Raw genomic sequence first — 27,249 nt, forward strand, 5'->3', positions numbered from 1 at the left:
AGGGTTTTTCATCGCAATACCTGTGGGTTAACCGTGGGCAAGATCCAAATTGAAATTGCCTGAAGTTATAATTACCTCCGGTCGATTAAGCTTTTTGCCGAAACCACACAGCCGTCCCCGCATAACCAGCCGCGGCCAACCACCTTTCTTATCACTTTAGCGGCCGCTGTACACATCGCCTGATAGCCTGGGACAAATTACGTCCGGAGAGAGAGAGAGAGAGAGAGAGAGAGAGAGAGAGAGAGAGAGAGAGAGAGAGAGAGAGAGAGAGAGAGAGAAATAGAGAGGAGTAGAGCGAGTGGATGTATGCGAAGTGTGTATTTTGAGACAGTTCGCTCCTCGAGTCGAAGCAGGCGCCCAGGCGAGGTGGTCGGCAGGCTAGGCACGGACGTGTTTAGAAGACATTTGGGTGTCTCGCGAAGCCAATCAAGCACGTGATCTGCATTCGCCGATGGGCTTTTCGTGCAGCTTCTCGAGTGAGAGAGAGTTAGTAGTGTAGAGCGTAACGAGTCGAGACGTGCGCGCACAGGTATATACGACTGGGGGCTCGATTTCGACGTCGATGGTTGTCATCTTGTGTGTGCTTTACCCCTTCCCTGGTGAAATAAAGATTCGATTTACCATTATTCTGTTTGCTCGCGCACAAACAATCGTCGTTCATGTTTTGTTCGCATATGTTGATAAATCCCCGGGGCATATAACCGTAATCATTAGAGCCGGAAGCTAACCGATCCTTCCGCCTTATCCAAATGACTTTACAAGCCCACAACGATGACGGTCATTGGCAATCCTCTCTCGGCCTCTCCTTTTTCCTGCGATAACGATCCACCTCGCCATAGATCAGATAAAGCCTCCCAGATAAGCCAACGCATCCCCCGTCCCACACGCGACACAACAAACGTACTTGTTATAGTCTCCTCTCTCCTTCCTCCCTTTCTCTCTCTACCGCAACCCCTTAACGACCCTCGATATCATAATCTTCGCTCGGCGCTTTATTGTCTCTCTTTTCCCCGTGCAGCCTCGGAGTCGCGGAATCGTCCGCCGCGCACTACTGGCCATAACGCCATTCTCGATAAATTTTCTCCCGCTGCTACTAACGCTACTGCTGCCACTGCTGCTGCTGCAGACCTCGAAGAGCAAACGATGCGGAAAATCGGAAAAATACGGCGCCTGCGCGAGAAAAAAATCCGAGGCGACCGCGCGACGTGACGTACGTGGTCGCTAACGCGAGCTGAATTGCCCTTTTGGAAAATGCCCGCGCTGTCCGTGCGTGTGTTGTAGTGCGTGATGCACATCCGGTGATTGGAATTGTCTTCGAATTACGTGTTGTGTTTTTTTTCCTCGCGAATTCAGCCTGGCATTTCTATATATATACACATACAGAGCTGAAAGCACGGAGTTTTTCATCTATTTACAAATGCCTTCGTGTATTGCATTGATATAGATTTTCCGTTATGGCTGGTAAATAAAAGCGCAGCATTATCAGCTATATCGCAAAAATTCGGCTGCTCCGATCTGTAATTAAATTCAAAACTCTTTGTTACTGAAATGCTTTGTACCTTTTTTTTGTGATGTTTCGTCGACGAATATATTTCTTTTGACATAAAATAATAAATCCAATAAGCTTTGAAATACAACGCACCGGCCCACGGTGGATTTTCCTTGTTTGTTACGTGTATCGAAAACATTTATTCCTATTGTTCTACAACGGTATTTTCTACCGATATAACATACATTTGCAGAAAATTCATCTTGTTGAGCAAGCAAAAGCTCGGCAGTACTACATGTCGAGGCGAAAAACTGTAAACCTACTTTTCAAAGCCCACGAAAAGTCCGCATAAACACAGCGTCATAAAGAAAAATCTCACCCGATCTCTCCATGATTTCCCCGCGCCGTCGTCCAGAAAGACGACGTGACAGAGACAACGACGACCGTGTCCCTAGCTATACACACAAACACACATACACATACACATCTCTCTCTCTCTCTCTCTCTCTCTCTCTCTCTCTCTCTCTCTCTCTCGAAATGGAAAGGCGTCGAAGAAAAGAATACACAAAGCCAGAGTCCTTCGCAAACGGATAGAAACAATTCGAGATCGCTCCGCCCTGAGCCATTCGCCCCGTGTCGATCCTTCTCCGATCCAACCCACAGCGAGCTTTCTTTCAGCCCTCGATCTTCCCTTTCTCTCTCTCTCTCTCTCTCTCTCTCTCTCTCTCTCTCTCTCTCTCTCTCTCTCTCTCTCTAGCCCGAGTCCCTGTCCGCACCTGGCATCCGACCAACCGAGCGAGAGTTCGCACGCAGCGTCGCGATTAGAGCGAGCGCCCGCTTATCGGCCGTTCGCTGACTTATGGCCGCTGGGCCGATAAATCATTCCTTCGCTTTTCTCTCCCGAGACTGAGACAAGAGAGAGAGAGAGAGAGAGAGAGAGAGAGAGAGAGAGTCCAACGTGTACCGCTCTCCGCAGCGGCTAAAGTGCTTTTAATAAGTCCGCGAGATATTCGCCAAAACAGCAAAGCCCTAGCTCGGCTTTTGGCTCCGGCGCCGCAGGCGGAATACGAGCTTCCGACGCGTCTTCGTGCGAAATATGAGAGATGGTGATTTAATTGTTCGGTGGTGGCTTTTCTTCGAGTAAAATATCAAGTGTTTCAGGCAACGTAAAACGTCGAGGACATACCGAAGGCTAGAGATCGAGCGTATGTGAATTTCCGTTCGGCTTTAAAATTTCGCTCGGATTTTCGCGTGTCGACGAGGCTCTTTTGTATTACGGCGTTTTATGTTCCGCAGCGCGCACAATATCGCTTTGTGCCAGAAAATGAAGTATCTGTTTACCGAAAATATGGAGGTTTAAATTACGTCTTGCTAGATAACGGGGCCTCGCAAACAAAAGCGAGCCGAAAACAACGCGAGTTTTTTAAAAGCACTCGCAAGCGTTTTTTTCGAGAATCGTAAATATTATAGCTTGATAAGCATACACCGCCCTGAACTGCACTTCCGAATGAAAAAAATCGAGGGAAGGAACGAATGCCTCTCTTCGCATTCAAACTCGGCGAAAATCAAAATTTAGCGATATTTCATCCCCGTAAAAATATACTCGCTCCTGTCCGATAGCTTCCGAGAGCACTGCGTAGTATAGCTTCGCCGAGAAAAAAAGTCAAAGGAGTAGGAAGAAGAATGAATCCTAATCGCGAGTCGTCGAGTCGATGAAATCAGCGGTGCCTGTAAAATAAATGAGAGAATCATCCCTTCCCTACCATACAGCCCGGCCCCGAGGCGAGAGATCTCATCGCGCCGCTCGGTTGAGAAAGAATCTCCGGATTCGAGCAGCTTTCTGCTGCAGCCAGCAGAGCACGAGATCGTCGTCGTCGTCTTTACTGCAGGAGCCACGAGCTGCATGTAAGGGCTGGGAAGAGGGAAGAAGACACACCGGTGTGCCTGGCAACAGTTAAGATGGAATTAGGTACACGTCTAACGCGATATATAGCTACGCTCGCCCATTGTATTCAATTACTTAGCGTCTTTGCGCGACGACGACGACGACAACGACGACGTCGGGGAGGAGAGATTCCATCTGTTGGCGAGGGGTGAGATTCCAAGGCATCGATCTTATATGCTACAGCAGTGTTTCGCGATTCTCATTGTTCGGCTGCAGGCTTTTAACTTGTGTTAATTATCTCTTTCTCACTCGCTCTCTATCTACTGTGCTTTCCACCTAAGTATACATCGTATACTACTCTAAGGCAGATTTAATCAAGGACGCACATTACACTGTATCCCCGATATCTTCTCCAACAAACTATTCTGAGTCTTTGGTTAAGGGAGAGAGACATCAGAGTCAGGTGTGCGGGGGCGGAGTACAGCACTGTTGATTTCCACGCCGGGTGTCACGGGAGATCGAGCCTCTGATCTGAGAGTCCCGCTTCGAGGTGTTCTGGGCATTTCGCACTCGGCGGAGTGCAGCCGTACGTATGAGCCTCTCTCTCTCTCTCTCTCTCTCTCTCTCTCTCTCTCTCTCTCTCTCTCTCTCTTGTGGCGAACTGTTTATCAAGTAGCTAGCCGAGCGCCCTCTCTCTCTCTCTCTCTCTCTCTCTCTCTCTCTCTCTCTCTCTCTCTCTTTCTCTCCTTGAACGGCAAACGACAGAATCGACGTGGCATTAACGCTCGGTTGAACTAATTGCGCAGAGCGCCAAAGATCAGTCGAGCTACTAGCATCTAATTAAACGACGCCCGCTGACCTGTCTGGCCGTTAATCGCTTGATGCTCCTATACTATCTACTCTCTCTCGTACGTTTTGGATGTATGTATACGCGTTGGAAGCCATTCTCCGGAGAATGGCCCTGGCAGGTTTTATTTACGCCGGAATAGCCGAAAGTAAATCACGGAAGTTTGCGTAAAAGTAGGCTGGAGTGTCTTTTGCTATATCCTCCGCGCGAGAAACTTTTAGCCGTTGCGAGTTTACGCTAGGCGCTCGCGCTCGCGCCATTGAATTGTGCGATGTCGTTGCGCCATACTACGAGAGCCCCTGCTCACTCTCCGCGCACTACCGAACAATACAGCCCAAAGCGGCTTTCCCCGACTGCGCAGCAGCCTTTTAATTTGCCTTTTCATTCGCGTTCAAACTCCCGGCAAAACTTGCGTCAACACCCTCGCTGCCTTTTGCCCCTTTATTTTCCTTCTCGACTGTATATACCTTTGCGCGAGCAATCGAAATCCTTTTGGTATGGTGCGTGCGCGAAGCGAACTACTTTCATATTTGAGAGAATAAGCTTTTGAATTCGAAACAACAATAATTGGCCGCTCTATCGAGAATGGCGAGAGACGCTCTTAGCGAAACGAGTTCGGAAAGCCGTAAATATAAACTATTGGCTCCGACGATCAGCTGTTGTGCTGCAGGGAGGTTGTACTGCAGGGAGAGGATGGGGTGAAAGATGCCGGCAGCGTGTATATCCCATATTTCTCCGGGAGGCGCCAGGAGCTTTTTACAGTTCCATCATATTCCCGAGAATCGTCCCGCCGAGCAAGTTTATCAATAAAGACGGAGGAAGAGAGAACTCGAGAAACGTTGCTCCCCGCCGCCGCGCTCGTCCGCGAAATCTACCGATAGAGCTTTTCCGCGCGGAGTTCAACGATTGACCAAGTTCCCGCGGTAACAAATAAAAAATTTCATCGCAACTTACATTCGAACGTGCTTGTGGCTTTCTCTCTAGCTTCATTTTTTGCGCGTAATTACGACTCGTATTTCACATGCACAACCTGTCCATCGAACCTTTTTTTGACCATTAGCTACGCTTCGCATAATGAGCGGATACCGCGAGCTATGCGCGCCGATCATATCGCGAGCGCGAGCTTTTAATTAAACGTGAGAGAGCTTGCAACATAATGAAAAGCCTCGACTAATTATCACAATTAAAAAGTTGGCTCTGCCGGTGAATCTTCTTCGGGTGTCGTCGACAACTATCCGAGCTTGCGTCTAAGTTTGCGTCGTGTGTCTCTATCCACCGCGGTAACCACAGATTAACCCGACGAAAAATGTCATTAGCGGAAATCATCGCTTTCGACTGCGCATCGCTGGAGTTCGTTACACACCTTGCCATCATATATGCCCAAGGGAGTGTTATAACAATTTTACGAGCCGATGTTTGTGTATAGCGAAACGCAGGAAAAGCGGTCGGGAGTTCATTTCTTCGATAAAGCGTAAATTATGGCGCCCGAGCGTGCCCTTCATCCATGACGAGTTAAAACGTCAAACGTATATATAAATAACGCCTCGGTTTGACGCCGCGGCCGTAAAAAAGCTTTATGCGCGCGTACTCGCCACAGCTTTTTATTCACTTTCCGGCTGAAGGCGTCGCTCCGTTGCTGCGGAAGATATCGAAGCTAGCTAGCTGCAGCGATTTTTTTCGGACGCGTCCTTTTTATCCAGCAGGCGTGGGGGTTAAAAAAAGGAAGAAGTTGAAAAGTGGCGAGAACGCGCCGGAGGGACTGGGCCACTTACCGAGCGGTTATTGTGTATCGAGAGAAGTGTGTGTACGTCAGGGCCCACATTCAGGGGAATTTAGGCCGGAAAGCCGAAGAGAGAGAGAGAGAGAGAGAGAGAGAGAGAGAGAGAGAGAGAGAGAGAGAGAGAGAGAGAGAGAAAAGGCGACAGTTGGCGAGCTGGCAAAGAGAATTCGTAGCCCCGGGCTCGCGGCTTAGAATTGCCTTTTCCGCGTCCGAGCTGAGAGCGAGAGCTCTCCTCATACTTGTAGTCTCTTCTCCCGGTGCACACGTCCATCCCTTCCTTTTCACGGTAGCTGCAGAGCCGCATTATAAATCCGGCAGCAACGCTGTCCCGCGGGACTGCGCGCAGCTTATTCTACTCTCTGAATTCTTTTCATTTATATCTACGGCCTTAACTTTTTTTCCTCAAGACACACGCCGCAAGTGTCGCACGCGCGTTGTAGAGAGAGAGAGAGAGATAGAGAGAGAGAGAGAGAGAGCTGCTGGGGAAAAAATTTAATGACTTTGCGAGAGTTTTACGACGAGGCGGGAAAAAAATTGCGAATTTTCGCGCGACTTTACGACCGCAGGAATCCTCCACCGCGGGTGCCAAACGCTGAATAATCACGCGAATTCCTGTTACATTGATAACGGCCGTTTACGCATCGCAGCTATATGCTTATTCAAGAGAGAAGGAGTTGAAGTCACGCGCTTGCGTAAACAAATTCGTTGGGCGCCAAATAATCTAAACGGGGACTTGACACCAAGAGAGACAGAGAGTCGTATATGTGTAGGGGTACGAGGACGACGACGAGCTGGCTTTTATCTAAATGGCCCGAGCGCGCTTTATCGCCGGCGATAGGCCGCCCCGAGAGCTCGTTCACAGTAGTCTTCCCCGGATATGCTATACTAGTGTTCTTCTTCTCCTTCTTCCACTACTACTACTGCTACTACTGCTACTGCCACCCTCACGGCCACGAGCTCAACAACCCCTCTACTTTCTTATACTGCCGGAGCATGAGATATTTGGGTCATCCCATTTTCGGGATATACACTCGAGGCTGTATAATCTTTTTTTCTTCTCTCGCGTTGCTGCGTTTGCGTTCGCGTCGTGCAGTTTTTTTCTCCATATTGATAGGATTTTATGTTTGCGCATGCAAAAAAATCTCACGGTTCCGGGAAAATACCATACAGCTCGTAAAATCCATCACAGCCTCCTGCTGCTGTGGAGGTAAAAATTTTTTAATTAAAAATCCCGAATTCTCAGAACTATCTCTTGCCCTACACTTCACGCGACGAAAAAAAAGGCGGCGGCGACAAAAGTAACGGCGCCTTAATCCTCGCCGGGACTGTGCGAAAGAGCCCGTTTGGCAGCGCTGCCAAGGAACGTTTCCGCGGAAATATCTCTCGCTCTCTCGCATACAGCGAGCAGCAGCAGTCGATCGCACGACTTCGCGACTCTTATTAGTCCCCGGGCTTGGCTTTGAATCCTTTGACGCGGCAGTAGCACTCGATGTTCGCTCACTCTCTCGTGTGTACCTTCCATTAGATGAGCTCACGATTTGGAGATACCGCTGCTATGATTGGGACTTTGAATTTGGCTCTGCTCTGGCGAAAGAAACTATATATATATATATCCGGTCACAAGGTCATACAGTAGCAGCCGCCGCCGACTTGATGAGAATCTCCCTACGGATAGTTTGGCATAGTATATGTACACGTTGCGTCGCGGGAGAAAAGGATCGACTGCTCTCGCTCCGGAGATTTTACTACCGCACGCGAGCACCCGAGAGAGGGACAATAACGCGTCCTTCGCTGCCGTCGCCGTTGTCGTCGTGGTAACCGCAGGAATTTATTCATCCGCCGGAGGCGGCCTCTGTATAGCGCCTTTTACTTTTTTCCTTACTCCGCGCGAATTTCATTACTCCCGGCGAAACTTTAATGTTTTAAGCATTGCATTAGTCCAGCATGCGTCGCGCGCTCTGCCGATGAATAAGCTATATATACACAACGGGCGACATTTGCATTCGCATTAATCCTTCGCGCTGTGTACTCCGTAAAAAGTCTATAGCCGAGAGAGGCTATACACAGCCGAGTGTTTCGTAAAAGATGCGAGGTTCGACGTAAAAGAGAAAAAAAGAACGTATATAAAGGAGGCGTAATTCGGTGCTGTACTGCGCTGTAAAACGCTCTCTCCTGTGCAAGGCGCGCGCGTCGAAAGTTTGACTGCCAACAAGCATAGCTGCTGGCTGCTCTGTGTAGCAACGAATTATATGGACTTGGGCTATGTGCACTTCGACGTGTGTCGTAAAGAAAAATTTGCCGTCGCTTCGTTAAGAAATATAAGAGTTATGCAACCTCGTGAATTTTGATAATCCCATTCGAAAAAGAAGCTGCGCAGCGACTTGCAAGAATTTTTTTAAATTAAAAATCTGAGAGTAAGAGAAGCAGACAGACTTTGATCGGCCTAATGAAGCAGGCGAAAACGGCCTCTCTCGGCTCAGCCTGAATTAGTCCAGGCTCGATTCAAAGTCCTTATATTTCGCTCAAAGAGGCCCAGGGGAGTCTGCGCGAGGACATGTCTCTTTGGGATGCCGTCGCTCTTTGATTTCTAGTCCCGCGTTAATTATCTCTTTCATACACAGAGCGCATAGCGCATATAGCCTGCAGACGCGCGCTACAATCGATTCCCAATTTGCAAGTACCTTATCGAGCGGCTAATTACTCGTGCATACGAAGACACCGGCTGCTGCGTCCGATTCTTTTTTGTTCACGCTCGGCTTCGACGTGACGGTCCATCGAAGCGTGAGAAACGCGTTTAGTCGTTGTAAAAATCAACGTTCGATGTGCGTACATGTCTGGACGCATCGTATAACGCAGCAGTTGTGTATGTATAGGCCAAATCGTTGTTGCTCGTCTCTCCCTCGTCGGCGGGTGATCCTCTCTCGCCAAAAGGTTTATCGGCTGGAACGCGTCCAGTAGTATAGTCTCTGCAAGATACGGCGCCGAGTTCGACAGGCTGATCTCATCGCCGAAATGACCACTTACTCCACACCCCGCCCGACAATATCAGCCTGCTAACTCTGCCCTTGCCCGTTTTATACGTCCACATCATCCGCAGCGTGTGTACACAGAGTTCCTCCGGGATATTGAATTTCCGCTACTGCTTGTTGTTTTGCACACCGGGATCCTTTGAATTGCGCAGAACGTTGTGGCAAAAATCGTAATAGAAGCCAATTTATGTATAAACGTTAATTACATACATCTCGGTAAAGCGCGTATAATCTCTGGATTTATATAAATCCGTATAATTACATCTCCGGTATAGTTCCGGCAATCGCACTCTCGTATAATTACATTACGCAGCAGAATGAATTCCTCTGCCGGCGATAAAAATCATCGTATAAATTCAAAGCCCATCATTACGCTCTATAATGAAATAAAGCGAACCTTTGCGCGCGGCGCGCGAGAATCGATACTTAGCCATGCGCGCTACCGTATGAATATTCAGGTCGAAAGTTGCGCCGCGACAAAAATCCAGGAAGGAATATACGCTACGTTATTCCCGTCGCGCTGGAATATAAATGCGTGATCAATCGTGAAAATATTCGAGAACGCGATCGAGAGAGAGAGAGAGAAAGCCTGCCGATATGGGAATTCTTCGGCAAGTTCCGAGCTGACAGCGTTCGATCATTCCTTGTATACGTGCATCGCAGTGTGTGCGATTGAAGCTTGCGTTTGCTGCAGAGACCGGGGAGATTCCTTGCATAGTTCCTTAGACTTCAGAAGACCTATGCGAAAAGTGATTAACGCTCTCGTACACGGCTTAATCGAGAAGACGAGTCTCCGACTTAATCGTATGTATTCGGGTGAACGATATATCCGTAATGGATCGATGACAATAGGGATTCCCTCGCGGATCGTTAATTTTATCAAGTTGATAGCGCGCGTAATAATACGTGTATAAAATTGAAAATTGGATTGCGCAAACTCGGCGTCGTAACACATCTCGATTCTTTTTATTTTAGCTACTGCAGCGCGTCTATAATCTCGATATTATACTACGCCCCGTAACAGGATTATAAACTCTCCAGCAAGTTTATTTTCATTTATTAAATAACACGCTACAAGTGAGAAGTCACGACGTGTATTGATTACCCATTTTTCCGCCCCGAAGATATAACACGTATAGTCTACGTAGTAGTAGTTACTCGCAGCAGTTTCGCCATCGCGAGCAATGTTATTATTCATCCGTTTTATTATACGGATTAATAACACAGCGAATTCGCCAGATATCTGAACTCGTTCTAATTAAATCCCTTCATTATTATACAGGCCGTCTGCTAACCGAACGATTGAAAGGCTCGTATGTAGCGAAAAACGCAAAAATTAACAATCGAACGCGCACAATGCTCGAGGCGCGCGAAAGTGCAGCGATGCCGTGTGCAGCAGCAGCAGCTCTGGGAAAATCTGGATCAAGGCTGACACTTATCTCTCTAGACTGCGATATTGCAATACTCTCAGCTGTTCGCCCGCGAGTATACCTACGTATTATACACGGGCTCGACCCGTCAAAGTGCACCTGTCGCCCAGAGACTGATCCGCGGTGCATATATGAGTGTTCGATATAATAACGTTTCGACACTGCATTTTACGTCCTTTTATTAAACATAGCATCGCGCATCAGAAGATCGTATTTACGAAAGGGCTAACCCGTCCGCGTAAACGTATAATCTACACATACAGGGCGGGGGAGGAGGTGGCAATTACGCCGATCGGCTTTCATTAATGGAGTATAGCCGACGATGACAGAGGCGTCGGTAATCCTATATCTCGTCCTCCATAACGAAAGGCTTCGGCAAGATGTTTACCAGCGCTATGGCAAAGTTAGCCAAAGATTGATTCCGAAGAAGACTCTCTCGTCTCGCAGGCTATACTGGCGCGGGAGGAAAAGAGAGCGCCGCGCTCGTTTATCTCATCCCCGCGGCCCCATATACTCCCCCTCCGGCGGATACAACCGGTAAATAATTCATACGGGGAAAAGCGAGGAGCGGCTATCCAAACACTCTGCGGTTTAACGAGCTACGTACTGCCACCGACGACGACCGCAGCGTCTCGTGGAGCGAGATTTTGGCCCCGTATATAACACTGGGGTCGACGTATACTATACATACGTCGAGATTTTTCGCTCGATGAGAGCGATTTATCTATCATCGTGAGGGTAAGTGGGGCCCTCTCGGTTTTAAATTCGGCGACGCCGGTGTCAATTAGACGCGATAATGCATCTCCGGAGAAGCCGCCCGATAAATTCCAAAAGTAGCGACTGGCGCGACCTACCGCGCCTTTAATCTCTTTAAATCTGAATTAGTGAAGAGCCGCTGGCCATATCGACGGGCGAATTTATACGAAAGATCAGAAAGAGGGGGATAGGTTATATTATAATGAAGAGGAAAAGTGCGCGTAAACTCGAATTTATTACGATAGAGCGATAAATTCGATCGGTCTTTATTATAGAGATACGCGACGGGGGCCGGGGCTCTCTGTGTAGATGAAAAATTATATCGCTAGAGCGCTAACGAAAATCGCGTCGTCGGTTCGCCACTTTATTATACCCACAGTTTTATCCTATACACTTTATAATATATAATTATCCCCCGTTGCGAAATTCGAGCAATGCAAACAAGCAGCTCGAGAAAAGACACGGGCTGCTGCGCACTCGTCGTCATCCTTTTCCTTCTCGGCGCAATTACTTTTCTTCCCCCCCCCCCTCTCTCTCTCCTTCTCGGCGGTGTTCCACTCGATAAATATGAGAATAAAAGGCGTTACGTAAACCCGCGCGCGAGCGTTAAGCTTAAGCCGCTGCCGCCTTAAACTAGCTCTTATATATACATGCGCGCGCCGGCGAGAATGTAACGCTCGCGCGTGTGTGTACACGAATTCCGGAGGCGTCTGCAGTAGCAGCCGAGAGATCGTGCCTCAAATGTACGATATCATCGTTCGCGAAATTCTCGCGTTATTCCCGAGGATTTTTCCTCCGAGTGGGGCTTCACGCGCGATTGGCTTTCGGGAGCGGAGAGCCTCTTCATTAATATCGCAAGTCACTATCCACGGGAGGAGCTTTAACTCTCCGCGCACACACTCTCGCTTGTGTACTTATCGGATTTGCGTAAATCTCGAACTATGGATTATTCATACGTCGATGGTCAGTCTCGAATTTTCAGGAAAGTCAGAAAATTGAGTCCAGCCATACGAGCAGAGAGAGAGAGAGAGAGAGAGAGAGAGAGAGAGAAAGGGGTAAAGCTATATTGCACCTTCCTAGAGCTTCTAAGCATATTAAAATTCTTCCGCGACTCGAGGAGTAAATCTTTAATGCTGTTAGCGCGATGGCAGTTCAGTTTTTTGCACGTATCGGTCTTTAGCTTCGGCTTATTTATCGCTGCTGGTGCTCCTACACCGGCTGAATTTTTGATCTCTCGAGAGAGCTAAAGAATCCCGGGAAAATCGAATGCAAATATACCGGACGGGCTATAAGGAGACGCAAAATCGATACACACCGGGAGAAAGAAAGAGACGGCTTAATGAGAACCGAAGGAGCCGCTGCTGGGGAATTCAATTGCAAAGGGCTTCATTTCTTTAGCCGCGCGACTTTGTCATTTACATTTTAAATGTATAATTGTTTATAAACTGAGCGAAGGAGAGTTTACGATTTTTTGCTCGACTTTGCCAGTTAGTCCGGATTAATTTGAATGCAGCGTCGACATTTTTTGTCCATTAGAAGTTCGCGTATGAGGAATTAACGATCAAGCTTTACCTTTAGGAAACATCGTCGTAATGCGTAAATAAGCAGAAGAGTTGTGTTCGTAAAAATCGAACGATGAAATATATAAAGATAAAGTTGCGTTTAATCCTTCTGAACGAAAATTCTAAAAACATTTCTAGCAAACTTTATAAGGCGTCGCTTTGAGGGATTAGCGTTGAAAGCATCCAAAAAACAGCTAATACTATTATCTAGCGAAAATACTTTTTTAAAAAGCGGAGCTTGCGTGAAGAGCTTATACCGTTCGTTGAATATGTTATTATTTTAAATAGGTTTCAGCTAAGAGGACAGTACTTGACTCGCTAAATTCAAAATCCAAAGCTCTTCGCGCTACCTTCGCAAAGCTCTACTTTTTGTTCGCGTGTTCGCGCAAAAGCTCTCCGCGCATCATATAGTAACATTGTAAAATCGAGGAAGCTTCGCATTAAAAATTCAAGCGCAGTACCCATTCGTTCGAAATAACAGGTCTCTTTCCGCGCTAACAATCATCGCGGGGAGAGAATAATAAAACCGGCGCAGTAGACACACGATCGCGCTACCGGCTCCTACATATACGTGGGTGCGATACGTGCGGATCATGCGCTATAGAGAGAGGAATGGGGAGCTTTCGTGTACTTACACGTAAATTCCTCCGTTCTTTTTCTCTACTTTCTCTGCTACATCGTTCACCTGTCAAAAACGCGAGCGCGTCTCAAACATTTCCAGCGATGTAAATTTCTCGGAGACGCCGAAAATACCTGAGAGAATTCCCTTACGACACTATACGTACGTATCGCTCCGTCGTCGCTTAATCCAAAAGACGCTCGACTACATGAGAGAGCGAGTTAATGGAAATTTGTTTTCGAATGAAATAGTCAGTACACACAGCGGCCCTCTTAACCCCCTTGTCGCGTAATCTTGCTCTTCTATACATATACATATATATATACACACAGGGTGTATAGCAGCGCGACGTTTGCTTGCGTGTGTTCATACGAAAACTTGGTTATATACACAGTAGTAGTGGTAGTGGTAGTCTCGGCGCTCGGCGAGCGCTTTGAATATAGATGAGGATACGCCGCGAATTTTCGGTCCGTGTACAGTGGTGCACGGCGACGGATCTCGAAACTGCGCGAGACAGCTGTGCATGATGCGCGTTCGACGCGTCGTATAACGAAGTGACAGATTTTGTCGCGGGGCGCTGATAAAATAACGGAATGTCTAATTGAATTTCGCTTTGAGAGGACGAGAGAGTTTTCGAAAGTTAAAGCGACGACGTGAGGCGTTGAGCTGGCTTCGAAACACTCGAGATTCCCAAAATACTCCCCGTGTGTGCAAACATAATCAAACTCGAGGCGAAGCGATCAACTATTTACCGCACGGGCAGCGAGAGAGATAGATTATTGCGCGCGAGCGCAGGTGCGGCAATAGACGTCTTGAGATTAGCGTTATATCGGCGGACAATTTCCGCGGCGATTTTAAGCTGTGAGCGGATTTAAAACACGCGGCATCGTGTAATTTTCGCCTCTAGAATTACGCAGCCCCAGAGGAGAGAGAGAGAGAGAGAGAGAGAGAGAGAGAGAGAGAGAGAGAGAGAGAGTCTCGCCGAGGTGTGTAGGGTGTATAAAGTCGGCCTCTGGCTTCTTTTCTACTCCGTTATCCCACTTTTTCTGGATTTTCGCTTCTATCCGCCACCGCCTCGCTTTTTTGCTCGGTCTCGCGCGCGGCTATACCGCCTTTCTTTTCTCTATCCGCTCTTTTCATTATATATCTTTTTAGCCTTTGTTCCATCTCGCGCATTATCTTGTTGCTCTTAAAATTTCCCTTATTTTTCCGAGAGAATGACTCGTCGCAGGGTATACGATCAGCTGTGCAAGTCCCGATAAAAATTCCGTATTTGCATTCGCGTTTGTTTCGCTCAGTTTATCCTCGTTTCGCGCTGCTGCGAAGCTTCCTTGCATATATAATTTAACGCCGAGATAGCGCTCGAGAACACACACACACACACACACACACACACACACACCCACACGCATAGCTCATCCGGTGCAGGTATAGCGAAGGGATCGTCATTGCACACACTGTTGCCGAGGGAAATTGCCGCAAAGTTACCACGCAGTCGGGCTCGTTCTATTGAAATTCGTCCAATTAGATGCCTGGAAAGTTTAGGATCGGTTTCCGGTCGCAGACGGGAGGGAGATCCTATCTCTAAGCGTCAGGATATATCGAACGGACTCTCTATTCATGCGCGTGAAATATGCTATCTGGCGGCGCGTCTCGCGCAGCAGTGATATATCCGAACTTTGACTCTGTTTACGCTTTTTTCTTTTCTCGGCCCCGAGAGTTCCGAATGTTTGTTTTGCCCCTGCATGCGCGCGCCGGGGCTTCGCCGTATATTTTATAGTTGCGGGCCGAAATTTCCCCGCTCGCGAGGGACTGGGAGATGTGCCAAATATTAATGAGTGCGCTAATTATTCTTGGCAGCCAGTGTGTATTTGTGTGGTGCGCATACATCAGAGTATTCGAAATGAAAAAGAAAGTAAATCGTTTACTCACCAATTCTGATGACCGGCGGCAGAGACATGGCAGTGCTGACCATAATGACGATGAGTGCAAACAGCAGCGCCATTGTACAGTGTATAGCCTCTCACTCTCTCTCTCTCTCTCTCTATCCCTCTCTCTCTCTCTCTCTCTCTCTCTCTATCTATCTATCTATCTATCTTCTCTCCTACGGTATGGATATACAACAGGCACACCCACACAAACACTCTCTCTCGCATACACATGCACACTGTCTCTCTCTCTCTCTCTCTCTCTCTCTCTCTCTCTCTCTCTCTCTCTCTCTCTCTCTATCGCTCAGTTTCGCGCACTGGAGTAGCAGCAGTGGGGCGACATCGACGCCGCGCGACTACGACGACATTGTTTGTGCGCGCGCGCTTGCGGGAGCTTGCGGGGCCACGGCTGTGGCTCTCGGCTCTCCCGGGGGGAAGAAAGAACATACGACGACAAGTGCACACTGTATACTGGCCCGCCAGCGTTGCTACGGAAGGCTATTCAACGAAGACGCTCGCAGTAGTACTACTACAGCAGGGCTCCTCGGCTAATTCGGTTTCCAGCATTCTTCTTCGTCTTCGGCTACTGCCAGCATCACCGTCGCCTTCTACTCCTGGGCTAGAGTTACTGCTGCCGCTTCAGCTGCTGCTGCTGCATCCTCACGAGGATGGATCGAGCTCGAGCGAACCTGCAACATCGTTGTTTATTTTTATGTCCCTTTATCTTTCTCCTCCGCCTCTCGCGGAAAGATGATATTTTTCGTTCTCGATTACCAGAACTACCCTGCTACTCGATTTTCCGAGTTTAAGAGGCTTGCTAACGCGCGCGCAAACTTTCGCATTTAAACTTTTAGTTTCTATAATGCAACTACATCGTAACTCTACCATCGCAGCTCATTAAGTTTCTCATTTGAATCTCGCTAGCTCGCGCGAGTTTGCCATATTCCGAGGGCGAAAAAATAAAGAGAGAAGAATCCGCAGCCTCAAAAGCCAGCCGTAAAACTGTCCATCTCTGCCTACGGCAAAGTGCGCGAGAGAGAATCGTCGCCGCTTAAGGGAGAAAAAGAAAAAGCTCGCCGCTTATTAGTACGCGCGAGACGGATTCAAACTTGTGCGGCGGCGGCGGTTGCAAAAAAGGCGCGTTGATTCACCCTGACTCCGGGGCAGAAAAGAAGAGTATTGTGACGCCGCCGCTGCACACTCTCTCTTTTTCCGTTCGCGAGCAAAAAAAAAGCGCGGACGAGGCGGAAGAAAAAGAGGCGGATAGGTATATAAGAGCGAAGGAGGGGGGAGGGGGAGGTCGGATCGAAGCAGCAGCGGCGGCGGCGACAGAGTCGCGAGCAAATTAAGCTTCGTCATCAATATTCAACGCCGGAGAGAATCCAATTTGAGATTCCCGCGCGGTTCGTGACTTTTTCCTCTAATTTCATAGAGCCACCGACGCCGCCGTCATCGCGGCCTCGATTCTTCCTCAATCAACTGATGACTGGCTATGATGCATTACTCATTATTTCGCACTTGCCCTCGCGCTCTTCCTCTCTCTCTCTCTCTCTCTCTCTCTCTCTCTCTCTCTCTCTCTCTCTCTCTCTCTCTCTCTCTCTCTCTCTCTTCGGGAGACCGGATGTATAGCTATATGATTTTCCCATCGGAAAGTGCAGGCCGAAAGTAGATTACGCGGGAGCATTTTTCAAGCGAAAGGCAGTTGTTGCAGGCCCGGGGATTTTTCCCGCGGAATGCCTGAAAGCTCGGCAGAGCTTTTACAACGCGGCGGAATCGAATATTGTCGAGAAAGGCCCGGATGAAAATTAAACGCTGGTTGCTGGCTCGACGGATTCGAGGAACGCGTGCGTCGAAAGGTATTATTTCTCTGAAAGCCCGTTTGCGATCGCCGTAATTTCGTAGGCACAAATTTTCGATGATGCGGTCGGTGTTCGCGACGGATGTAAAATTGTTTATGCGTCGCCCAAACACACAGGCATTCTGGTAATCGAGAGCGTGGATCGGGCCGGTTTTATTACTGAAATACGCGGTACAACATTGCTACGCGACATTAATTGGCGGTTAAGCGCGATACCCCAGATTGGTTAAAAAAATTCAACGCGGAGATTGATATTTCCCGATATGAACTGATGAGAAATTTCGGGTATCGATTTTCGAGGGAATAATTATTCAATAAAACCCTGTAATTGATGCTGGAGATTGAATAGTATTGAAATTCTATTCTCGGATAAGGGTATATATACAAAAAATTCTTTTGTTACTATTATCCGTTGAAAGTAATCAAATACAAAAACGGGACTTCTTCACTGCCTCAACCTACAAATTCTCCCCCTCATCGAACAATGCGCGTCATTAGCAGCGGCTCGTCGCAAAAAACTCTCTCCTCGACAGCGTCCACGCAAACTACGGACAGAAAAAGCCAGTCTAAGGACTTTGCAAGCTCTGGTATAAAAAAACTCCTCCGACAAGCCACAGAGCTTTGCAAGCGCTGGCATAAGATATTTAATGCTCGCCGAGGAAAATGACGCTTCGACTTTCTAACAACCCATAGAAAAAGAAGGAGTGAGAGATCCGTCAGTCGACCCCCCTCTGGTGTAATCAAGCGCTTAAAACAGCCGGAGGAGTGAGTGAGAGACCGGCAAACAACGACGCAGCAAACTTAGCCGTTACTAAATTGGATTAGCGCAAATCCCCTTACGACAACTCTAATAGCGAGGGGAGGGGGTGGGAGTACGCGCGGCTGCCATAAGCTACGTATCCGCTGCATCACGATGCGCACGAATGTGTGAGAGACAACTCGGACAGACGTCGAAATTCAAAGGGACGAGAAGACTTCCTTTGCGTCGCGAATTCCACCTTTAACGCGCAGCTGGAATTGCTCGGCCGCGCGCGCGTCTTTTGTCGATACACGATTGCGGTCTCGGAGTAAGACACGGGCGGAGCGAGAAAGCCCGAGTTGTTAAAGGAATTGCGAAAAAATAGCTCCACTGCAGCCAGTTGCTCAAGGGCGAGTAATTGAAAGGAGGGGAGGGTAAAAATGTGACGCGACGACGCGTAATTGATTTATCCGCCCGTGGAAGAGAGAGAGGGAGAGAGAGGGAGAGAGAGAAAGAGAGAGAGAGAGAGAGAGAGAGAGAGAGAGCGAGAGAGAGAGCGAGAGAGAGAGAGAGAGATCTAATAATGGAAAGCGATCGATTCGCCGATGTGTCGGGCGGTTTGTTTCAGCCGCTGATACATTTTTCGGGATCACTGGGTCGGAGTAGCGCAAGAGAGAGAAAGAGTCGCGGTGAACTTGGATTTTTCGATTTCATATACGTGACGGTCGCTGACCCCCCGAGGTGCGGGCGCTTTGCGGGAGAGATGAGAGAGAGAGAGAGAGAGAGAGAGAGAGAGAGAGAGAGAGAGAGTTCGAAGAAATGACGGTTGAATTAAACGCAAGCTCGAGGGAGCAAGTCGAACGGAATTTTAACGAGATCAACAAACTTGCATCTGAAATTCTCACAATGAATAACGCGAGCCTTTGTTAAGCCAATAATCAACGACCTAATTACCGAACAATGGTATCAACGTTACGGCTCCAGTTTATATAAAGCCATAGCGTGTAGCGCGACGCGTTCAATCAACCCTTCGACCGACGATCAATTAGCGTATCAATAAAGCGCGACAAACTCGATAAACCAACAACGTTACAAGCGCATAGTCGTTCGCGCGCGACTAGTCCCGCAACAAGAATTACAAACTGTGCGCCTGTCAGCCGCATAATTGTGACAACGGCGAGCTCGCGCATTATCGGAAAGTCGCCGGGACAGATTTGTACCGCGTCTACTGCTGGACGTCGACGAACAATTCCACAGACGTAGTCGTCGCGCACACACACGCACACACACACACACACGAGCAGACGAACCGATCAATCTTCGCCGCAGCCGTTTAACACGGTTATTATTTCGAGAGCGCGCTGAATTATTCGGAGGACGCGCGTCAGCGAACGTCCGATGCAAAAATAATTACCTTCTCTCTCTCCAGACATATCCTCCGCTCGCGGAATCCATCCGCTTCTATCCGCTGCGAGCACTGAAGCCTCGATATCTCGCACTGCTATTATATACCGAACAGCAACAACAACAACAACAATAACAAACAATCACAATCAGCCCCTAAACTCTAGAGTAGCCAGTACCGGCGTAATCGGTAGCTACCGGTCGCCACCTTTCATCCGAGCAACGGCTTGAATCACTACACCCCGACCCCCCCAGCTCGACCCTATCGAGCCTCTCGACTGCGAGAGCACACTGTGTATACTGGCGCCGCGTATTAGGCCGAGCGAAAATTAAAAAAAAATCGCTGCACAGCTCGATCTCTCTATAGGACGTGAAGAAGCTCTGCTGCTGCTGCTGCTGCTGCTGCTGCGGGGGATGATGCACACACGCACGCACGCGGTCCGGCAATCGCGCGGCCACTGGCGGCTAGAGCGAGACGGACGCGCCGGTTGCTGCTGCCGCTTTCAAGGGGTTGCCGCCGCCGCCGCAGTCGGGGCATGCGCGCGATAGATATGACACCCTCTCCCTCCCGCCGCCGACACTAATACTACTCCACCCCCTCCCCAGCCCTCGATGCGTTACACTCTTCCTTTCCTGTGGATGCTGGCTGCTGCAGGTGCTCATTCTCCGCGAGCGCCAGGCAGAGGGATGTTTGTTGCGCGAAAGCTCGGAAATTATTTTCATTCTCGCCAGGGGTTGGAATTTTACACTGTGCAAGGCCGAGAGCTGCCGTTCTTTGAGTTTTTGCGGCGAGGTGAAGTTTTCCACTCGATTTTATCAGAAAACTTTCTTCGCGGGGACCCCCGGACTCTTTAATCGTTTCGCCGAAGTCCTGTACGCAGGGAGAAAAAAGATCGGGTACCTTCTGACGGTGCGCGAGTGTACGGAATTAGTCGTGAGTGGCTTTGGAACAAAATGATTTTGGACTGACCCCACTGCTTCAACTTTCCGGCCCTCCGGTTTCCGGCTTGCGGCGATAGGTGGCGCGCAAGCTCTTTTGCGTCTCCCTAGTCTGAATCTGCGCAAGAATGTATTATATAGCGGTGTCTCATCCATACCGTAGCACTTACTTGTCGCTAGACTCGCTCATGCTATTAACAGGGAAATGTCATTATTACTACAGCTCAGGGTATTTTTCCCATGTCATTCACATCAAAAAGTGACAACCAATGTGCCAAAGTGCGTGACAAGGCTCCATAACACCTGGTATCTCGAAATCCAGGTCACTATATATATGGTACGAAGCTGGCTTGTGTCGGGCTCCGATGCACGTACGGCCAAAGGAATGGGGCATACATAACTCGCGGGATTCCGGGAGGGCTATATACATCCGCTCTCTCGCGCCACGTGTCTCACATTAGGCTTTAGCGCGTATAATCTTTGGAAAAATGTCGTCGCCGGCGCTTTCGTTATCAAGCCGCGGAAGCGCGCTTTTTCATTCCTCCAGCCGCCGACTAAGAAGCTCCGGGATTAGGGCGGGTATTTTTCAGAGGAACAGAGCTGCCGCTGCTTAAATTTTTTTTCGAAAATGGTCGGTATTTCTATTTGCTTTTGATAGTACCAGATAGGGAACCACAATATTCCAGTGATTACGAGCGCAGAACTTTCGTTAAACCCGCGGCAATTCGAATAACAGCGCAAAGCGAAAATTCATACACGGATGATTGCTCGTCCCGCCGAATCGTCATACGCAATCTCTCGGTATGCAGTCAATCGTCAAAACGTCGAAGCACAGGATCACCGCGCGCCAATAAAGTCTAACGAAGAATCCAAAAAAGCGCCATCGGTCTCTATTCAAACGCGCTTTCATCCATTAACGCAGAAAAGCTCGATGAAAAAATAAAATTTACTGAACGGCATCATTATCATGCCTCTGGCTCGCACTCGCGAATAATTTTCCGTCTGGCTTATTCGCAATAAAACGCCGACCAGCGAAGAAATACAATCTAGCACTACGTTCTTTTCTCTCCCTTTGATTTCACGGACGAGCGGTAAAGCTTGTTTCTTTCGTCGCGAAATTGAGTTAAGTGTCGCGAAAGCTCTCACTCTCGAGAGCGCGCTAATGGCCAATTTGCGTTCGGCACCCATACGTCGCTGTCGCACGCGACGCCGAGAAGAAAAGCTGCGGCTTGTGTATCCGCGGCTTTCGAGATTAATATTTTGTCACAAGCCCTATATACTATATCGGAGTTATAGCGAGAGCCGATGTTTTACGCGTGTTATTCTCGAGCTTTGGAATATTTTTATATTCCGCAGCCGTGTAATTTAGTGCGTTCGAGGGTAAAATACGGCGCCGAAGGGATGTGTATGGGGGAACCATTCATAAATTTGATCCCACACGGACGAATTCATTTTTCTGACGCTCTCTCTCTCTCTCTCTCTCTCTCTCTCTCTCTCTCTCTCTCTCTCTCTCTCTCTCTCTCTCTCTCGCTGTGACAGTTAGCATCGCGTTCTCCGGGCTCTACCTGTAAATTTTATATGGATAGACGGACGCGAGCGTTGTACATCAATTTGGTCCAACGAGGCTCTAAAAATGATTTAGAGCCTCGGCTGTAAGAGAGCTTGTGACGTACGTGTGTCGCGGCTCGAAGATTTTTGAATTAAAAGCGAAGCGCGCGCGCTTTATTGATGAATCCATCCGAGAGTTTAACGTTGATCGATCGAGCGGTGAATCTCCCTCCCCGGCTTTACAATGAAATTACGCAGGTTAACCCAAATCCGGTGCGAAACGAGGTCCGGGATTAGCCGGCAACTATGCGCGAACTTCTCCGAAGTCCGTGCTCCTTCGAGTAACCCTTAAGAGAAGCACTAAATCGCCCGAACGGTACTGAACGTCCATTTTTTCTTCCCTCCCGCTCGCTCGCCCGCTCTATTACCAACTTTGTTTTTCCAACGACGTAGCCACCATCACTCGGCTGCGTTGTAACGAGATGCGCGTCGCCGATCGATTTTACCCCTCCCCGGCAGTATGAGGGATTCTTTCTCTTTCTCTTTCTCTCTCTCTCTCTCTCTCTCTCTCTCTCTCTCTCGCTCTCTCTCTCTCTCTCTCTCTCTCTCTCTCTCTTTCTCTCTCTCTCTCTCTCTCGCAGTGCACGACGACGTTATTGTATACGTCGGGGCTTCCTCCTTTCTGTCTTCTAATTAGAGCGAGATAGTCCGCGCCGGTAAAGTTGAGAAGCAAAAAAGGGAGAGAATTACGCGGTTTATTATGGTCGCGAGAGAGAGAGAGAGAGAGAGAGAGGGAGAGAGAGAGAGAGTGTGTGTATCTAGATATAGAGGCCAACTCTCATCTCCTAATTAACGCACGACGTTAATACGAGTTTAGCCCTAGAGGAATATGTGCTGCGCCGGCGCTTTAAAGCGTTAAGAACGATCCGAGTTTTTGGCTTCGGGCGAGAGAAAAAGACGAACTTTGCCAAGGGATTAGGAAATTTTTCCTCGGCTAATCAGACGGCGGAGGAACAAGTTCCCTCCCCTCCCGTACCTGCACTGGATCTGCGCGCGTATATAAACTCCCGCGACTCATTATGCGACGAGTCGGCGAGAAAATTAACTACAGGAAGCCGCTCGTAAATTCTCTCCTCTGACCGCATCTCTCTCTCACTCTCTTTCGAGCTTGCCTATATAGGTACACGTGTGTGTGTATGTGTGTGTGTATGTGTATAACCCGTACGCGAGTGCGTGTCGAATAAATTAACGCTCTCGGGGGCGAGGATCGACTCGGTGTGGCGCCTCCGGTCCATTGTTCGCGCGCGTATCGATTACGCGGAGTCTTGGATCCCGGCCAAGGGACGCTGCAGCGTACACCTCTCACTTATCGCGCGCGCTCATTTGAAAAAAGCTCGAGAGCTCTCGGTTTTTAGCGTAGAGCTTCTTCTGTTACAAGGACGGATGCTCGCCGCGCTGAAAAATTGTTTAACGTGTGAGTATGTAGTCGCGGGTATAATATTGATTTCGGTGGGTGTAATATCGGCTGTGTTGATACTTTGGTTATATGGACCATTGACGGAAGATTATTCGGGGCTGATGGTCAGCGAGATCGGCAAATATTTGAAGATTAAAATCTCGGCTTTTAGCGCCGCCCGCCGCGGAGAGAGCCGATAATGGAGCCGACGTTATAGGGGCCGGATTCTAATTCGAGCCGGAATCACCACGATTTAGAGATCCAGTGGGTTTGAAAATTACTTTCCTCGATTTCACGTAAAATTTATTTTTAGAACGATCGCCGCACATACAGCCTATTTCAAAATTACCCAATACATCAAACTTTCCGCTCCAGTTACTCGAAGTAGCGCGAAAAATACACGTTGACACACATCGAAATTCCGCGACGCGGTGATATCCGCGATATATATACAGGCGACTGAAAATCGGCCGATTTCGCCAGATAACCACGCGGCGATCGGTCATAGAACAGGTAATTCTGGCTGGAGCAGTTTCACGGCTTTTCAGCCTCCGCGCTCTCGCGAACCGATTAAAAATGATTAATGCGCGCCTATATGTACACGCATACACACGCGTATAATATAAAAGTAGGAAATGCAAAAGTTCGCGCGAGCGCCGCCGGTTTCACTTTTGCGCGCGGCGGAGTCGCACGATCGGACTAGTGGGTAAACACATTTTTCGAGAAAATCGAAAGCTACTCGACGTTACAGTTACGTAAGCGCTGCCTATGGCTCGACTAAGGTGTGCACTTAGATGAGGTGCTCCACGCGAATTTCGTTATCTTCGCGTCGCCAAGTATGTATGAAAGGTCGTTAGCCTTGTTCTCCGAGATGTGATTGTATTGATCTGGGAAATTTTTCTAATGCCCCCAACGATCTCGGGGGTAACCTGATATACAAGGATTTCCATGAGCTCAGCAGCAGTAGCGCTGATTATTATGAAACAAAGGAGCTGCCGAGCGCTCGAAATTGATCGCGACAGTTCAATAGAGTTGTACACGGCATTCAGTGAATTCCGCGCGACTGCCAGTGCGCCGCAATCAGGGGAATTAAAAAAAGTTATAATTAAACTTGAATATCTGCAATTGATTGGACGTCTCTCGAGGTAAGGGGAGGAGGAAAAGAGGATGTTGCGCAATCTGATTAATTAAGTCGAGCTATCTGTCCCAACGACGTGTACAAGAGAAGCAATAATGTACTCGCGCACACATACACACACAGAGTCTCGTGATTTACAGTCTCAATAACGGTCGATCGAACGAGATGCGCTATTATCGAAAAGCCATTATCAGAGCCGTAAGAAGCAGAAGCGCGTGTGTGTGCTGTGCTGCAGAAGCAGAAAATCGCGCGCGGCGAACCTATATCCACACACATATAGTACACAGCCGCACGAATAAACTGACCAAGCCTACTCCTATCCTACAGAATAGCGAGCGGTGAAAGTGTTCCGCGCGTAACGGGAGTAATGCCGCTATGGCCGGTGCACGATTCCGCCTTTCCGCGTGCACGTGTATACACACCGCTATATGGACACATCGACACACACACACACACACACACACACACAGAGACGACATACTCGCGAGTATAATACCCGCGCGGCGCATACACCCTCGAGTGCTGTCGGCGCTAGGCGCGCGTGTACGGATGATAGGCGACGCACAGGCGCGGGACGTGACTTTTTTTTCGTTGTCACTGGTATTAGTATAGCGGTCGTCACAAAGTTTCGTACAAAAGCTCAGGGGATCCTATCGTGCTGGGAGCTTAATTGGTGTTTCTCTTTTTCCGCGCGTAGTTTTGCGATGCGCGTTTTGTTTGAAAAAGTCGCACGATACGAATACCGGATCGTTTCGAGCGATGAAAATATTTATGGAATTTTGCGCTGAAATTCGAGAGCGTCGTGTACGGTCGTGGTTCGTGCGAACAATCGTAAATTCCCATCGAGCTCTCCGCAATTTTCATAAAGCCGTCGTTGTAATAACACGCTTCGTATCCGTCGAAAAACGCTGCGCGCAAAACCATACCGAGAATCCCTCGCCGCATGCGTTTCCCAGAATACAGACTGCTTTCCTACGTGGCGCGAACACATACGCGCGATTATTAATATTTTATCAAACGAGATGTAATTTAGCGTCAGGCGCGCATTAATCACTCAGCGGCGAATAAAAAACGCCGCCACGACGTCGACGAGCAAATATAAGGATCTATTCGTTGATATACGCATGCGCATATGCTAAAAAAGGTAGGCAGTAAATAACAAAAGTTACGGTGTACGCATTCCTCGGGAAGCTCGGACTGCGCGAGTTATACAATGCAGTTTCGTCGATTTCGCAAAACGTATGGCCGAGGGCCGAAAAAAAGTTCGCGGGGTATAGAGAGAAAGAAAGAGAGAGGAAGGGAGGAAGTTTGGCGCGCAAATTTGCGAACGCGCGTTTTTCCGGCTGTAATTTTTGACGTGAAAGCTCACGCCCGAGCGACTTCATCGCTGCCGGGGGAATCTTTTTCCTCGTGTAAAAAAATATCCTCTACATCGCTGCTGCGACCTCGGGTGCATGGAAAAAGTGGATCATTGTATAATTTCATTATGATGATAAACGCCTCGTGTTACGTGGGCGAGAGAACTCGGCATTGCGCATCGCTAGGAAATTCAAATTCAGTCTCGCATCCCACCGGTAAAAAATATAAAACTGCCTCGACTAACAATCGATGTATACACACACACACGCACGCATCGGATCTGTTTTCCTTGAACTGATGAACTAAAGCGGGGATATGGAAATGTGCTTTTATTAGCGCCGGGGCGTATCATATATGGGATAGATAGGAGCTCTCTCTCTCTCTCTCTCTCTCTCTCTCTCTCTCTCTCTCTCTCTCTCGTGGCCGACTGTTATCTCGTTGCATATTCAATGGCCAAGGCGATCCGCCCAGGCTTTTCGAGGTCAGGCTACGTATACTCGGGAGAAGTAGATTCGTGCGAGAGTGAGAGAGAGAAACCCTTCGGAGCCGTAATTAAATTTAACGCACGGAATGCCACCCCGTCGCCGTGTGGTCGTTCGTGCGAACACTGCCGTGGGGGGTGCTGTCTATTGAGCGGTCTAGTGCCGCCGAGGGCTGCTGATTATTTTTTGAAAAATTGAGGAGACCCCATCAGCGTCGCTGCGAGAGAGAGTGCGATATTATCGTTATGGTTATATACGTATACGTTGGTGGTTTGCGTTTCTTTGAAAACGTAATTAAATTTCCGGCTTTGACCGTTCTGAGAAACGAGACTTTTACCTTCTACATAGAAATATAAAAGCCTTGTTAAATATTGAAACACGACGCTGGTTATTTTCGCAGCTTTGTGCGTTTGTTTGTTTGTTTTTTTTTTTAAATTTAATTAATTTTACGCCATCGAACTGAAAAACGAGATATTTGTACCCTGGCGCAGAAAACAAGAGAAATTGTCAAAAATTAAAACTTCGTGGGTTTTGCGTTTCCGTAAGAATTTTCGCCTATGAACTGAAAAAAAAATCCACTCGTTTCGTAAGCCGAGCCATCGATCAAAAAATACCCTTGTGCAACGTAAAGTAAATTAACCCCAATCATCGCTTCAACGGTACACACACATATCCAAGAGAGTAGCTAAAAATCAAGACATTACACATCCGGCCGAGTTAATGCACTCCGTGTCTCCCATGCGCGCTCTGCACATCGCAACGAACCCATACATCTGAACAATCTCTCTTACAGCAAACTTTACAGTACACACACACAGTGTTGCGCAATCAACCGGCCCCCCGTCATTGTTACGTCCAGCGGCTCTGCACACGGATGGCATGTATACGTCGATGCGCGAATTTTCTCGTTTTTTTTCTCTCTCAGCTTCGGTGCAGCGACTTATTATACTCTCCGCGGCGTTTCTTCTGATTATTTAGAAGGCATTTTTCAAGCCAGTGCA

The 27,249-nt window shown here is 48.4% G+C and overlaps 1 protein-coding gene across 5 annotated transcripts in view; it reads right to left on the reverse strand.

Annotated features, from left to right (window-relative positions):
• LOC100122171 (glutamate receptor ionotropic, kainate 2) overlaps positions 1-19,831 on the reverse strand; it is a 71,380-nt gene extending 51,549 nt beyond the window's left edge. For all 5 annotated transcript variants that reach the window (XR_004344638.1, XM_031924470.2, XM_031924466.2 and 2 more), the window contains exons 1-2: positions 19,337-19,831; positions 15,330-16,014 (exon numbers count right to left, since the gene is read on the reverse strand). Coding sequence is in view for 4 of the 5 variants with exons in the window: in XM_031924470.2 (XP_031780330.1) it covers positions 15,330-15,402 (73 nt within the window). In the remaining variant the exon portion in view is untranslated. The remainder of the gene's footprint in view (positions 1-15,329; positions 16,015-19,336) is intronic.
• Positions 19,832-27,249: the final 7,418 nt, after the last annotated feature.

The sequence above is a fragment of the Nasonia vitripennis genome, chromosome 2, assembly GCF_009193385.2.
Source record: "Nasonia vitripennis strain AsymCx chromosome 2, Nvit_psr_1.1, whole genome shotgun sequence".
Classification (NCBI taxonomy): Eukaryota; Metazoa; Arthropoda; class Insecta; order Hymenoptera; family Pteromalidae; genus Nasonia; species Nasonia vitripennis.